A 16950-nucleotide genomic window follows, 5' to 3' on the forward strand; every position below is an offset into this window, starting at 1 on the left:
GCTCAGGCTGCATTGGTTAAGCGTATGGGGCTGTCACGTGATGAACGAACGACTCAAACCCGAGACTCGATAGACGAACTAATCCATTCTCTTTCCGGCTCAGGCTGCATTGGTTAAGCGTATGGGGCTGTCACGTGATGAACGAACGACTCAAACCCGAGACTCGATAGACGAACTAATCCATTCTCTTTCCGGCTCAGGCTGCATTGGTTAAGCGTATGGGGCTGTCACGTGATGAACGAACGACTCAAACCGAGACTCGATAGACGAACTAATCCATTCTCTTTCCGGCTCAGGCTGCATTGGTTAAGCGTATGGGGCTGTCACGTGATGAACGAACGACTCAAACCCGAGACTCGATAGACGAACTAATCCATTCTCTTTCCGGCTCAGGCTGCATTGGTTAAGCGTATGGGGCTGTCACGTGATGAACGAACGACTCAAACCCGAGACTCGATAGACGAACTAATCCATTCTCTTTCCGGCTCAGGCTGCATTGGTTAAGCGTATGGGGCTGTCACGTGATGAACGAACGACTCAAACCCGAGACTCGATAGACGAACTAATCCATTCTCTTTCCGGCTCACGCTGCATTGGTTAAGCGTATGGGGCTGTCACGTGATGAACGAACGACTCAAACCCGAGACTCGATAGACGAACTAATCCATTCTCTTTCCGGCTCAGGCTGCATTGGTTAAGCGTATGGGGCTGTCACGTGATGAACGAACGACTCAAACCCGAGACTCGATAGACGAACTAATCCATTCTCTTTCCGGCTCACGCTGCATTGGTTAAGCGTATGGGGCTGTCACGTGATGAACGAACGACTCAAACCCGAGACTCGATAGACGAACTAATCCATTCTCTTTCCGGCTCACGCTGCATTGGTTAAGCGTATGGGGCTGTCACGTGATGAACGAACGACTCAAACCCGAGACTCGATAGACGAACTAATCCATTCTCTTTCCGGCTCAGGCTGCATTGGTTAAGCGTATGGGGCTGTCACGTGATGAACGAACGACTCAAACCCGAGACTCGATAGACGAACTAATCCATTCTCTTTCCGGCTCAGGCTGCATTGGTTAAGCGTATGGGGCTGTCACGTGATGAACGAACGACTCAAATCCGAACACTTGTCAGATAAGAGGTGGTGCGCTAATCATAGACTAAAGACCCAGGTAAACAATTAAGTAATATTTTCTGTTTCTTATAGCATAGTTTTGTATTGTTTGTAGTGTGATAAACGTTTGCATAAGTAGTAGATGTGTTTGGAAAGTAACACGTAACATTTTAATTATATTTTGCTAAAATGAACGAAATGAACGAAATGACTCGAGAAAAAGATTCGTTCATTTTGCTGAACGAGACTCAAAGGTCCGAGTCTGTAAAATGATCCGAACTTCCCATCACTAGTGCGTGTACATATTGCTTGGAAATGCACACTCACAAAACACATCATTGTACCCAGTCTCTTGCTGTGAATCTGATCATTACAATGCTTCCAACACAAATGAGAGAATTACAACCATATGCACAAAAAGCACACCAAGCATGTGGAAGAAGGGACACCCTCCTCTGCTGTCTGACCGACATATCCGTTAACCCTTCCAGAATATTTCTGTTGTGGTCACAAAATTGCGCGCATTCTTTTTTTCGATCTTTCACTGAAACTGAAGGATGAGCAACTTCATTCAAAAGTGATTTGCCCCACTATATGTGTGTGTGATTTTATGTGATGTGGGCCCCCCTGGATGCTTGTGTGAACTTAAGTGAGGCTGGTAGCCTGCATTAGATGAGTCATAGACAAAGCCGCACATGACTTTTTAATGACTAGCCATACAAGGTTCTCTCTTTGCCAGTCCTACGCTCTTGGATAATGCTTTCAGACGTATACACGTCCAGTCTACATTGTTAAAAAGCAGAAAAGAAAATGAGAGCCATGCAGAGGCTAATAGTAACTGAAACAAAGAAAGTTTGACTTCTGAAAAACTCTGTTCTGAGTGCCCAGTCATTTCTAGATGGATTCTACGTTGTTCTGGGTGATTGCTATATGGTTACATGTTGGACAAGATCAAAAGAGCTCACCTGCAAGTCTCTATTATATTACTAGATATTTCTTGGGTCTCTTCTTCAATGCATGGCTTTTTCTTGAGATAAGACCATGCTAAACAACCACCCCTCGTTCTTTCAAAGACTCCTTTAACAGCATGCTTGGTGTTCATAATCAGCACTTGCTTCAAATTTTGCACAAGCACCCACCACTTGAAGCTGGCTGTGGTCCACGTACCTTTGACCGCTTGAACACAACATTCAATTCCGATCAAATCCCTCTCTTTGATATTGTGATAAATAAATCACATCTGAACACAATCAACATTTTAACAGCTACTTCGAGCAACTATGCATCCTGCGCCAGAATAGGTGGGAATGCACGCAGCATTCTAGGCAGCAACTGGCTGCTGATCTCATGAGAACAGCATTTCACAGAACATCTACAATTACAAGGGCCTTGCTAAACAGTAGCGTGATGTCTTCAAAAAACATGGCAGCAGGCTCATACATTAATCAGCATTTTACTAAAGCTTTCATGAGAAGAAAGACACAGTTGTGTCAGCATGTGTTTATGGGAAGACCAAAAATAGCTATTGCGTTTAATGCATCTTTATATCAGTTAAAGCTGAACTTAAATGTTAAAATGCTTCCCTTTAATTTGGCTTAATACGCAGAGATAACTCTACGTCATTTGTAGGTTGAGCCTCAAAGGAGTATAAACACAATGGGACTGTGGTGCTTTGAAAACACTTCTTTTTCCGAAATTTTTTAAAGAATAAAATGTAACAATGGTCAATCAGACCAACAAAGCTTACAGTAGCTAAATATTCAGAGCACATGCAAACCTCACACACACTCACCCTTGCTCTTACACAAAGGGAGACAAGGCAAATATTCTTTCTTCATTTTAATCTAATTGCACTGTCCTTGGTTTCCCTCTCATTTTCCATGATCATCTACCTTAGCTCTAGATCAGATTAAATACGCCCCTTAAATATGATCAGATTAATTATCCTCCTGTCCTGGTCTATCTCTCCTGCTATGGCAGTATTTCTCACATACACACATGCACACACACATACAAAAATAACCATTCAAAAGTTTGTAAGCATTAAGATTTTTGGTCAAACTTTATTTTAAGGTCCAATTCTCATTAATTATGAACCCAAATTTTTTAATGGTAGTGTATACACACACATATGGAGCACACTATATATATAATACATATATTTTAATCACTAACACAGATAAAAAGACACACTATCGTGCCTGTTATATGTTTATTGGGGCTGTAAGGTCCTTTCTTGCTTAATAAACATGACCTATCTGCTTTCAGGTGTCTAGATACAGACAAACAGGCCAAATAGATATTGACACACTGATAATTGTTCAGCACACACACAAACACTAGGAAAGTAGGTCACAAATAACAATGCGGTGAAGACTGGCAAGGTCACTGCAGCTGTGGCACAGTGTATGGCACAAATCAAACCAACAAACTGACCTTATATTCAGCCAGAGGCCACATCCATATCTAATCATATGTTATTAGTAAAAAAAAATCTAATCTTGATTCGTTTGGAACCATAAACCACATTTGATCCAATGTTGTGGCTCCATCTGAGCTTAAGTCTGCCGTCATCATACTCACTCAGCGTTTTGGAGGAGGAGGAGGAGGACAGCATAGCATAGAGGACAGCGGTATGCGTGTTACCTTACACCAGCGGAGGGACGGGATGGGGGGAGAATGGGGGATTTAAGGGGAACAGGCACTGTTACATAAGCGTTGTTTTGAAGCGTAGACGCAGCACAAATCACAGCTGTCTGTAAATAAATAAAAACGTTGACGTAAAATCCAAATAGTGAACATGTAACCTAAAAATCTAAATGAACTGGTTTTAGTCAAGTGAATTGTATTATTTATAATGACTGCATCAACTTGAATCCTTTATGCTATGCAAATAAAGGAAGTTTTGACCCGGTTTAACTTTTTAACAGCTAAATGCTTAAAACAGGTGTGACAGCCATATGAGCAATCGCTTCAACAAAAGAGCAATTCAACTGAGATTTGTGTGCATGTGAGCACGTAAGGATTCTAAAATAAGGACTAATTGCTCTTTTTAGGGCCAAAGTTCAGTCCTGATCTTTCTCTCTCCTGGTGCTTTGAAAGATAAGCAGAATGCAGCAGAGTACAGAAACAGCTGTGTGTCTGAGAGCCGCTCACAGCCAAATGTGCCTGTCTGTCTCAAGTCTCCCCCTACTGCCTTTTCCCTCAGCAAACAGAGGTACTCGCACATAAACTTTCAAGGTGACATCTAAAGCCTGAAACACACTGCATGATTTTCGGCGGTCCCAGACGAAAGACTGGCATCGTGAGGCAATCGCGGCGATTTCTGATTGGCCATAATTGTTTCATGATGCCAATCTTTCGCCTGGGACAGCCGAAAATCGTGCAGTGTGTTTAGGGCTTTAGTTACAGTTTTGGTTGTGAAACACTTTAAGATAGTAAAGATATGTATATAAATGCATACTAACTCAAACAAGCTTAAGTGCGTAAGTTCAAGCAGCTGTTGTGGTTTTAAGTTACTTCAATATGCGTTCAATATGTAGAAAACTCTTACTTACAATTTGACACAAATCACAAAATATTTTAGTTCCTAGGGTGTCGATGGTGAGATGGTGGCTCAACTCTTGAGAACATTTTGTTCTAACAATATTACGCAACACTCACCAAAGGGAATACTAGTAACTTCATGCAAAACTATTTACCATTTGCAAAAGCACTAAACAGAGCTAAAACATCTATGCCAACCAAGTCTTACATTAATCAAAAACACAAAGTTTATTCAATGAGTCACAAAGCAGAGCAGCATGCAACAGCATCAAATTTACAGTGTTAGCCTTAATAGCTTTACAAGAGCATGTCAACTGCACAGACAGTCAAAAATTGACTGTTACAGTCAATTCTGTTGCAGAAACACATTTTCCACATGAGGTTCAAATTGTAAGCAATTACACGTAAACATAATGATGTTCACAACGTAGGTTTGGGAGGAGCCTAATCATCCAGTCCTGCCAATCATTGTTACGACCATATATAAACAGCAGTCATTGTTCCGTTCAAGTGACTATTCTTCCGGCATCCCTCCACCACCCCTTCTCCTCCTTCAAATCCCTTTTCTTTATCCACACCGTATCATCAGAGGGGGTTCTTACTCAGAGCTCGAGCCGAGCCTCGGGTTCGAGCCTCCTTCGCAGACAGCAAGCCAAGTTTGTTTGCCATTATCTGACAGGGCTGAATGGGCAGGCAAACTCGTGAAATGTAAATATTAATAGTTTACCCAAAAATAAAATAATTGCTGAACATGTACTCACCCTCAAGCCATCCAAGATGTACAGTAGATGTATTTCTTTAACAGAACAGATTTGGAGAAATTTAGCTTTACATCACTTGTTCACCAACAGATCCTCTGGAGTGAATGGGTGCCGTCAGAATCCAGAGTCCAAACAGCTGATAAAAACATCACAATAATCCACAAGTAATCCACACGACTCCAGTTTATAAATTAATGCCTTGTGATGTCCCATATTTGTTTACAACTGTTTTTGATTGTAAACGGTGCTTGATCTGTGCATATTTCTCTTGTGACTCAGACAAGGCGACTTTTTACTAGAGAAAGCAATATTGTAAATAGAGGATGTTAGTCAAAAGCAGTGGTTTGAAAATAAAAATCTTAATAATGAATTTGTTTTTTACAAACACACAGATTTTTACTTTACAAGATGTTAACCAGACTGGAGTCATGTGGATTACTGTGATGTTTTTATCTGTTTGAACTCTATTCTGACGGCACCCATTCACTGCAGAGGATCCATTGAGCAAGTGATGTAAGAAACAAATTCATCTATGTCCTGGATGGCCTGAGGGTAAATGCATTTTCATCCAATTTTCAGTTTTGGGTAAACTATTCCTTCACACATTCACACATCATAATTATATAAGTATATATTACATGTCTTTTTAAAATGACGTGATTCCTAAGGACTGAGTGATCTTGATCAAACTGAAAGACTCAACAGATTGTCACCTTCACAAACAAGCTTGACCCAGCAACCTTTAAAATAGTTTATCTAGTATTTCCACGAGGAATGCACAAGCATCCCCTACCCACAAACACACTATCTTTTTAAGTTCCTTTCACACATGTGTTTTCTGTTATCACTGCACACACACAAAAACACACAAATGCTGGCACTGCCATGTTAACCCAGATGAACCCTTTGCTGGTCAGCATTATCATGAAGTTTCCAGATCTGCTTGTGGTTTTTGGTTTCAGTGCCATATGGAAGCATATTAGTGGTTCTCGCTCTGCCAAACAAGAGTTGGAGTGATGAAGTATGCTGTCCACACCAGTAGCTGACCAATGAGCGCATACACAAACACACACACGCACTAACTTGAACAGATTTCATTTAAAAGCCCATTCCAATTCTTGCATGCACTGTAAAACATCCAACTTGCATTTTGTCAGACAAACTCTATTTTAAAGGTTAACTGAACTAGTAAATGTAGAAAAAGTTGACACTGCATAAGAACTTAAGTTAACTTTTAGTAAAATAGTATGAGCTACTTAATAAACAGCAAGAACTTACAATGTCAAGTTTGGTGGTGAGGATCCAACTCAGTTTGAAAAAAGTGAGTGAGAAATAATGCTCTCCAAAATGAATACATCGTGAGGGAAAATCCTCCAGTGTTTGTAAGAAAGCGTACCTATAATTCAACAGTTAATTACAGGTGAGAGATTTGACAAATATTGAGAGCTTACGCAACTCTCAGTAGCGGCGTCGCAGTATCCTTCAGGCACGAGTAAGATAATAAACAAACGGGCTAGTGTTTCTGTATATTATGTGTATAATTTAAACACATTTTATTATGTAACTCTTAAACAAGCAATAGTAGCTCGTTTACTCCGCACACATGCTCTTCCCTCACCAACGCATGTCCTCCTCATTGAACAATGAACAAATAAAAGAGGAACTAATATTACAACTATCCAAAAAAGAAAAAGCAGGCCTTTTGTATTACATTATTATATATTATGATAAATATTAACACCAGCGATTATAAATATCTATAAAAATCATTATATAACATTTAATTTGGAAACTAATTGTGTACTGTCCTTTTAACAGCAACTACTGTAATTATTAAGCATAAATCAGTGGTCTAGTTGTTTTGGGTCCTTATCCACTCTAATTAAACTCTTTATTTCAATAAAACAGAATTATATCTGTAAATCAGAGGATTTTTCATTACGTTTTGTGATTTTAGTACTGCAAGTTCCTTTCTGTGTTTGAGAACGACTGCTAAGGCCATTCAGCAAAACATTAAAAATAATAAATTCTAGTGGCGTTTGATACATTTCTGCTGAGAGCTGGTTTCATAAAGTGGTGAGGACAAAATTGGTCATAGTAAGAGGAAGCGTGGACTGTAAATGACGCCTAAGATAGTGGCACTCTGCTGTTTGGTACACTGTGAACTGTGTCACTACCATTTAGAGATAAAAAGCCTTAAACAAGCCATTTTTACTCAAAATAAGCTATAAAAATAAGAAACAGATTTCCACGAAAGCACTGCTTTGTTAAGCCATGAAAACTACAATCATTGATTTCCCAGAAGTCTTTTCAGTCTAAGTGGTGCTTCAGCGGCTGAGTGATTGCCACCGTACTATTGCTGCCGTGTCTTAATCTATCCTCTTTAGGCTCAGTCTAGAATTGTATATTTAAGAAATATTGCTCTAGTCCTGAGCAAGTGAACCCAACAACCTTTCTCTGACTCACAATTCTCAAAAATCCACCATAAAAGAAAACAATAGACATCCTTTTCACAACACAGCTAATGAAATCAGGAAGCAATAAAATGAAGTCAACTTTGGCACAAAATATGTGTGAGGGTGTGTATAATATGAGAAAACAGGTTGAAATAGCTAACATATTAATCTCTGTGCTAATTTGCATTCAACGTGCTGTACTTATTAGGCTTATGTATCATTGATTTTAAATGTTTACCATAAATCAGCATGACTGACTGCCACTGTTGCATAGAGCTGCGTGTGGTTACCATCACTACTGTGATTAACAGATTCTGACAAACATCCTTAGAATTATTAGAAAACAAAGTATTTTTCTTTTTTTATGTATTTGTTTATTCTGAAATGACCACAAAAAAAAAAACTTAACTTATGTATTTAATTTTAATGTAAATTTACATAATGTATCATAATGTATTTATTTAGCAGACTTTGTATTCAATGCAACTTAATACAATCAAAAGCAAGCTGTTGCTGAGCAAGTCCATTGAATTGATTTATATGCACCAAGGAGCCTAATGGATATTTTTGTCACAGGCTTACATTTCAGGATCTGGTCATGTTTAAATAGCACTTAAGGACAGGCTACGTTGTAATACGGGGTGCATGAGGGTCAAACAGTAGTAAGCAACTCTATGACCTGCTTCATTACATCAGATTTAGCAATTAAAATAGAACAAGCTTTCACTGCTGCTGGCTGTATGTGTGTGTGTGTGTGTCCAAAATCTTACAGAGACAATAATTACCAGCACATTAAGGAGATGAGTGAGGCTTAGGGAAGTTTAACCTTTCAGCATCAGCCATGAGCAAGACTGGCATCACAGCCACATACTGTACAATTACACACAGACTAATACACAAACACACTGTGTTTTCCTTGAGACAGCGGTGGCAATGTAGTGAGGTGCTGTGCAAAGTAAAGAAAGATTAGTTTGATTTCACAAAGGTCATTTTTGTTTTCATATTAAACATTTAGTCAGAATAGGCTATATGCATGATTTGACTTTATCTTTGTAACTAAGTTTTTTTTTTTTTTTTTTGAACAGAAAGCCACATTTGATCTCACACACCTTGTACAGTGCAGTGTGTATCGCCTGCAAGTAATGCCCATGGTGAGAAAACCAGTTCCTCCAACCTAATTTCTTCCTCCTGTTTGCAGCTGTACAAATACAGAGCATGGAATATCTGCTCACAGCGCCGAGTCTGCTTGCTATTTGTTCAATTGAATTTGGCATCAGAAATCCACACAACATCAGGAATGCAGGTGAATTTCCCAGGACCCTCTTTTTCACATAAAGTATACATTACCGTTAAAAGGTTTTAAGGTCGGTAGGATTTTTTATGCTTTTGAAAGGAGGCTCTTGTGATCAAAATTTTATTTGATAAAAATATATGAATGCAATTTATTCCTGTAATGGAAAACCTGAATGAGCAGCAATTATCTTTAGTGCCACATGATCCTCAAAAATCATTCTGATATGCTAGTTTGATGCTTAATAACCATTTCCTATTATTACTGAAAACAGCTGTGCTGCTTAATATTTATTTTTTGAACCCCAAACCTTTAAAGTGCAATGCATGTTTATTTGGCCCATCTGATAAACACTCCTCTAAACAATTCCTTTATGTGAAAACAGTTAAAACCGACTATATTTAGCATGTCTGCGTGTACATGTGCTTGAATATTTCATTAAGTTCAGCCCCTAGACCAGATTGTTCAGCATTGTTCTTTACTCTTTTCAAAACTTTCCACTGTTGATGCTTTTAATGACTGTGGTCTCTGTGTTAGTCGGAAATATACCGACAAAATAGACAGCTGCAAGTCCGAAACCTTAGTCAAAGGGAAAATATTCAACTGTTTGCATCACTTAACTCGCTAGCCGCAATGCAATGGTTGTTCAGGGTGTAAATTCTTGGGCTTTCTGTAAATATCCAAGGTTGTAATTACCAGATAAATCTCAGCTGTATGTAAACATCAAAGCACAGATCCATATTTTAAAAGCCTTATTAAATTTTATAAATGCAATATCTAATTCACTAAGTGGTCAGTGAAGTTATGTCGATGTGTTGATTGCTGATGCATGCAAGAGAATGAATCAAAAAATGCATGAAAAAGATCAGTTTAAAGCAAACAAATGTTTAAAGGAATGGTCAAACCACTCGACTCGATGAATAGCAAATGAATGAATCAAAGCAGATGAAAGCAGCAACTGAAATTTCATCCCCAACGTAATTTGAACAGAGGAGGGCAGATTGCTGTTGGACAGATTGTCAATCATCATGGCTAGTAATGCTTGTAAAAAATACGGACTGGGAGTAAATGGGTTAAGACGTGTATTATGGACCACATTCCAACAGGTCATCTCACAGTTCTCCTGCCCATCAATAGGTCGACCTCAGCAGAAAGCAACTATAGAGGTAAGACAGATGTCAAAATGTTAACCAGCCAATCAGTAGACTGGTTTGTTTAGCTTGTTATCCAGTTAGGGGGTTTATAGATGTCAACTGGAGGGTCATCTCTAGATGAAGTCTCGCATCTTGTTAAAGTGTCATCTCCTTTACTCACCACCACAAAGTGCCCTAATATACACACACACACACACACACACATACACACACACATTCTGCCTTACTGTCTTTATCCCATGTAAATTCAAAGAGGCTTTGCATTGCATTCAGAGTAAATATATGAAATTCAACTCTTTGGTCGCAAACAGAACCTTTTCAGAATCTGCATATGTTTCTGTATGTAATATGAGACATTAAGTATATATGTTATGACATATGGTTGGTGCTTTCATTATGCACTCATTGTGTAAGGCAGTAATAGCACCTTGGACTCTTGATATTGGTTTGTGAGGGTTGCGTCACATGTTGGATATGTTAGTGGTATCTCCCGGAGCCAAGGAACATGCAGGGCTGTGTAATTAGGAGTCACGGTCACTGCCCTTTTCGTCTGTTTACTCTTTCCAAGAGTACCTGGCTTTCACCTGTACAGTTTATTCTAAGAGGAGTGCGGGTTATATAATATCCAATATTATTTGAAATGCGCATTATGTTGAGAAATTGTCTGTGTGATTTAATTAGCAGCTTTTATGAAGCATCAAGATTCAAGATTCAAGTTTTTATTTGTCACATACACAATTATACAGGGTATAACCAGCAGTGAAATGTAGGTCAGGTCCGCTCCAAGGACAGTGCAATTATATAGAATACAAATATTAAGAAGGAGAAGTACAAAACATAAAATAAAATAAAAGAATAAAATAAAATAAAAGATAAGATAAAAAATATAAATATAAATGTGCAGGTCAGTATGTTGTTGACTTAAATAGTACTAAGAGGAATGTGCAAAAAGTTGTACAGGGTATTTGAATAGCAGCAATATGAGGTGGAGAAAAATTATGAATAGCTTATTGATATATGATATTTACATGGAGAAAAATTATGAATAGCTTATTGATATGGTGATATTACATGGAGTCAAGTGATATTATGACACAGAGTTAGAGTTTAGGAGCCTGATTGCCTGGGGGAAGAAGCTCCTTCTAAGTCTCTCAGTTTTTGCCATCAGGCTACGGAAGCACTTACCAGATGGAAGCAAAGTGAATAGCTGGTTACCAGGGTGATTTGAGTCCTTGATTATTTTGACAGCTCTATTTTTGCAGCGTTTGAGGTAGATGTCCTGCAGAGAGGGGAGAGCAGACCCTGAGATGCGCTCAGCTAAGCGCACAACTCTCTGTAGTGCTTTGCAGTCCTGATTGGAGCTGTTTCCATACCACACTGAGATGCACTGAGTCAATACACTTTCTATGGTCCCTGAATAGAAAGTTTTCAGGATTGCTGGTGAGACCCTGAATTTCCTCAGCTGACGCAGATGGTACAGTCTTTGCCTGGCTTTCTTAACCTGTGTTTGGATGTGTGTAGTCCAAGTCAGGTTCTCGGAGATGTTTACACCGAGGTACTTGAAGCTACTCACCCTCTCCACAGGGGTCCCACTGATCCTGAGAGGAGAGTAGGGCTGCTGCTGTCTCTTCCTAAAGTCCATGATCAGCTCTTTAGTTTTGCTCACATTCAGAGAGAGACAGTTGTCCTGGCACCATGATGTGAGTCTCTCTACCTCATCCAAGTATGCGGTCTCATCGTTGTTGGAGATGAGGCCCAGAACCACAGTATCATCAGCGAATTTGACAATAGATGTGGAGCTGTGAGAGGACACGAAGTCATGCGTGTAGAGAGAGTAGAGCAGGGGACTCAGGACACAGCCCTGTGGGGCTCCTATGTTCAGAGTGATGGAGTTTGAGGTGAACTGGCCAACTTTCACCACTTGAGGTCTGCCGGTGAGGAAGTCTTGAATCCAGTCACAGAGTGAGGAGTTTAGGCCGAGGTCTGTGAGTTTAGAAGCCAGCTTGATAGGGACTATAGTGTTGAAAGCTGAGCTATAGTCAATGAATAGCAGCCTTACATAATTCCCATTGTTGCTGTCCAAGTGTGTGAGGGAAGAGTGGAGAACGTGAGAAATGGCATCGTCCGTGGATCTATTTGGGCGATAGGCAAACTGAAGAGGGTCCAAGGTATCAGGGATGGAGGAGCAAATGTGGCTCTTTACAAGTCTCTCAAAAACCTTCATGACTATAGATGTGAGGGCAACTGGGTGATAGTCATTCAGGCAAGAGGGTTTATTGTTCTTTGGCACAGGGATAACAATGGATTTTTTGAATGAAGTGGGAACCACGGAGGTAGCAAGGGACTCATTAAAGATGGAAGTGAACAAACCAGCGAGCTGATCGGCGCAGGACCTCAGAACACGGCCGGTTATCCCATCAGGTCTGGCTGCTTTCCTGACGTTCACTCTCTTTAGCGCCCTCCAAACCTCATCCTCCGACACGGTGATTACAGGATCGTCGCTGCTCTGCCTGCTGCTTCCTGACACGCTGGTCGGCAGAAACGCGCCGCCGCCGTTGCCATCGAAGCGGCCGTAGAAGATGTTTAACTCGTCGGCCAGCAACGGATCTGCTCTCACCTCCGCGGAGGATTTGTTTCCGAAGTCACAGATGGTCCTCAGTCCCTGCCACATCCGTCGATGTGTCCAGTCATTTAGCTGGAAATGAGACTCAATTCTCTCTCTGTATCTGTTTGGCGGCTCTTACTGCGCGTCGGAGAGCATAGCACGATGCTTTGTACTCGCTCGTATTCCCAGACAGAAGAGCCTCATTGTAAGCGGCAGTGCGTGTGTTAACCGCGGCACGGATTGTTCTGTCCACCCACGGTTTCTGATTGGAGAATGTCCTTATCGTTATTGTTTCTGTAGCTTCCTCGGTTAGCGTGTTTACAAAACTTAATGCTACTTAATGCTAATTTCGGCATGACCTGTCTGAGGTTGGCTTTGTTAAAGTCCCCCGCGATGATAAAGGCAGCGTCAGGATGTTTGTTAATGTAGCCGCTGAGCACATCGTGAAGCTTAGACAGAGCCAAGCCGGTGTCCGCCTGTGGTGGAATGTACACAGCAGTAACAATGATCGATGAGAACTCCCGGGGCAGATAAAATGGGCGGCAAATAATGGAAAGATGTTCCAGATGAGGCGAGCAGGAACGCGACAGAATGAAGATATTCCTGGGATCACACCATTTCTTGTTGATCATGAAACACACTCCTCCACCCCTGGAATTACCGGCCTCTGCTGTTCTGTCCGTCCGAAAGACAGAGAAGTTATCACTCGGCATTACAGCAGTGTCCGGGACCGAGGACGAAAGCCACGTTTCTGACAAACAAAGTATTGTTACAGTCCCTAATGTCCCGTTGGAAACTAATCCTGGCTCTAAGATCGTCCATCTTATTCTCCAAGGATTGGACATTAGCGAGGAGAATGCTTGGAAGAGGAGGACTGTGAGCCCTTTTCCTGAGTCTGACTCGAATTCCAGCGCGCTTCCCGCGGTGTTTCTTGATCCGTCGCCTCGGGGGGTTATTGTTCGTCTCCGCGTTCCGAAGAATCTCCAGAGGCCACGCAGGATTCGTGGATAAAGTGTCCTGAAGCAGGTTGGTGTAGCGGTTTCCAATGTCCAAAAGTGTTTCTATGTTGTAGGTGATCAGTGCCGACGTGAAATGTGTAAAAAGAGAAAGTAAAAGTAAGTAAAAAAGAAAGTTAAAGCAAAATCTCAGCGGAGCGACACGAACGGCGTCCGAACACAGCGGCGCCATCTTGGTTAATGCAGAATATTTAGTTGTGTTATTCCACACAGGTGTCACAGCAGAATCGTTTATGAATTTGTTGCATCTTGTGAATTAGAAAATTTCTGTCTAGTTTTTGCAAACACTCCTGTTATAATCACAGAAGCTGCAGAATGAATGTTTTACTTGCATCTTTTCTGTACTTTGTTGTTTTATGATGATGAGAGAATTCGAACAGTGAGCTCACGCACTGACTGAACAACTCCAGCATTCTCTGCAGAGACGAATCAAAGTGTTTCTGATTGGCCACAGCATTCATAAGCTCAACAGAAACATGTGATTGTTTGTAAGGCTCAACGCTGCAAATTGCATGTAAAAAGAAATCTGATGCAACGTGAACAAATCTACCATAAATGTAATGCTGCAATCAACACTTTTCATTAACTAATATAATTATTATAATTTATTATACATTACCCTGCTGAAAAAAAAGCATCACAGAAATTCTAATGGTTTCCAATACAAATACAATTACAAACATAACAAACCGTCAACTTTTAACCATTAAAACCATTAAAAAATTGTTTCCTGTAGCGTGTTTTGGGACATGTTCCATTAGCATTTGGTGGTTTTAACAAGCCAGCAATAGAAGGCGACCTATTACCAGTAGAGACCAACAGGTCCATTACAGATTATAACCAGTAAAAATATTACAAATTCCGTGATGTTTCTATTGGGGGGGTTTTTTTCAGCAGGGTATATATCACAACATTTTTTTGTTATTATTATTATTTTTTTTTTAAATCGCCTTGATGTTAAGTTAACATCTCTAGGAGAATGAACAAACAATTTGGTTTGCTGAGATGAACCTGAACAGATTGAAAATTACTGGCAATTAAAAAAGTTAAACCAAATCTCAGCAGATTGAAAACAGAATAATTGGCACGCTATCTGTCCAAAACATGAGGCTATTCTAAATATTATTTAACAGATATAAATGGAAAGTGGAACGACATGCATTGCCGATTGCCCTGACAGAAAGATTGGGGGAAATGTTAACATGTGCTCGGGTGGCTGCGTGGATAAGAAACCAGTTAAACTTCAGTAACAGTCCTTCCCTTCTTCAACAGCAAAGGAGGCCCCTCTGCCCAACTTGGGGGGCCATCTACTTTACTGGAGAGGAAGAAAAACACTGTTGTTGCAACACCACCAGCAGCTGAAGACCCAAAGTCAGCACTAATGCAATGAGAAAGTCAGTGGATATGCTCTGAGCAACCATTTTCCATGTAGATACTGCAAATTTATTGCATGATAGGCTGGAGGGCATGACATGCAAGATGCAATTAAACGAAGCTTGCCACGTTAACACCTCTGAGTTGACCACTCTTTTGCAATTGCTTGATGCTTTATTTCCTAGACTTACTCTTGCATTGAAGTTCCACCATCGCCTGGTACCATTCTTCCTGGTCCGTCTCGTTCTCCGCCGCCACCACGAAACTCTCAGCCCGCGTGTAGAGCACTATCATGTGTTTATTCTTCGAGTCGGCCCGTTTGTTGATGTTGAAGCACGTCTCCAGCGCCAAAGCTTTTTTAGGCACTGGCGCTTTACCTCTAAATTTCTTCTCACTCTCGTAGTATTCGAGTCGGGCCGGGCCGCGCTCCGAAGCCGCCCGAAGCACGAAGTACCGCCGGTGCATGGATTTCTGCTTGCGGAGATACCCGCTTTTACGGACGTCTTCTGTGCTGCTCTGCGAGTCGGTGTGGTTCTCCATGGCTCTAGGGATCTGTTTTGCTCAAGCACGTTGAAAAAAAAAAGTTCAGCCCTTAGAAGTACTAAACGACAACAAATATAACCTCCGTCCACCTCTGTTGCTTCAGAAAAGTCATGTGCGCAAAGGGCGAGAGAGGTTCCAACAAGCAGTTCCTTTCCAAAAATAATGTCATTAAACGCTTTTCCTGGCTGGAGTCGAGCAGAACGAGCACATGCGCTCCGGCGTGCGACAAAAAGCGCAACTACTACTATTTAGAAGAAGCTTTAGGAGTTGAATAATCTCATTACGGTAGCGTACAGTAAACAGCTCCCAGTCACCCCTCCTCTCCAGCGCAGCGTTCACTGCTACTGTGAAGCTCAGGCACTCAACAGTCTTCTGTAGAGTGTGTGTGTGTGTGTGTGTGTGTGTGTGTGTGTGTGTAGCACGAGGTTGAGGATCAGAATCGGATTTCATTCGCTTCTGGACTGTCCTGATTCAACACTGCCTTAAACAAATTTCACTTTTTAAAAGGTTAGACCAGCCCTTCGTAGCAAATATTTATTTGTTAAAAAAAAAAAAAACTAGTATTTTTTGTTAGTTATAAGGAATTCGATAGTGGGTATCTTTTTCTGTTTAGACACTAGTACTTAATAGTATTCATTAGTATCCGTTTTATTAAGTATATTTAGTGCATAATAGCCTTTATTCCTTTGCGTCTGATCATTTTTCGAATTAACATATGAAGTTTGCACCAATTTACAGATTTCGTTTGCCTTTTAACTATATGGGGATATTTAAAGCAAAATAATGAGTACTAGTAACTAGCCTACTCATTTCCAATGAATAGCTACTAATGCAATTTAATCCTTTATATATACACTAAAGTAGCTAGGCTACAACAGTTACATAAAATACACACTTGTTAGTTTGAAGCAATAAATGTTCATTGTTACCCTTGTCGTTATAAATCTCTTAATTTATAGGAGATAAATATAGGAGTGACAGCAGGAGGAGAACAATGGGCAAAATATTTCAAAATACTGTTGTATCATCCTTTTGATACATTCAGAAGATGCCAAACATTTTTGGTTTTACGTGAGAAAAAATT

The 16950-nt window shown here is 40.4% G+C and overlaps 1 protein-coding gene across 2 annotated transcripts in view; it reads right to left on the reverse strand.

Moving 5' to 3' along the window:
- LOC306885465 (insulin receptor substrate 1-B) overlaps positions 1-16214 on the reverse strand; it is a 52221-nt gene extending 36007 nt beyond the window's left edge. Inside the window, exon 1 of one of the 2 annotated variants that reach the window (XM_079441993.1) lies at positions 15515-16214. In XM_079441993.1, the coding sequence (XP_079298119.1) occupies positions 15515-15863 (349 nt within the window). In that variant the 5' untranslated portion in view covers positions 15864-16214. The remainder of the gene's footprint in view (positions 1-15514) is intronic. The other variant, XM_079441992.1, reaches the window with a different exon arrangement.
- Positions 16215-16950: the final 736 nt, after the last annotated feature.

This window comes from Barbus barbus (genome assembly GCF_936440315.1).
Source record: "Barbus barbus genome assembly, chromosome: 2".
NCBI classification, from domain to species: Eukaryota; Metazoa; Chordata; class Actinopteri; order Cypriniformes; family Cyprinidae; genus Barbus; species Barbus barbus.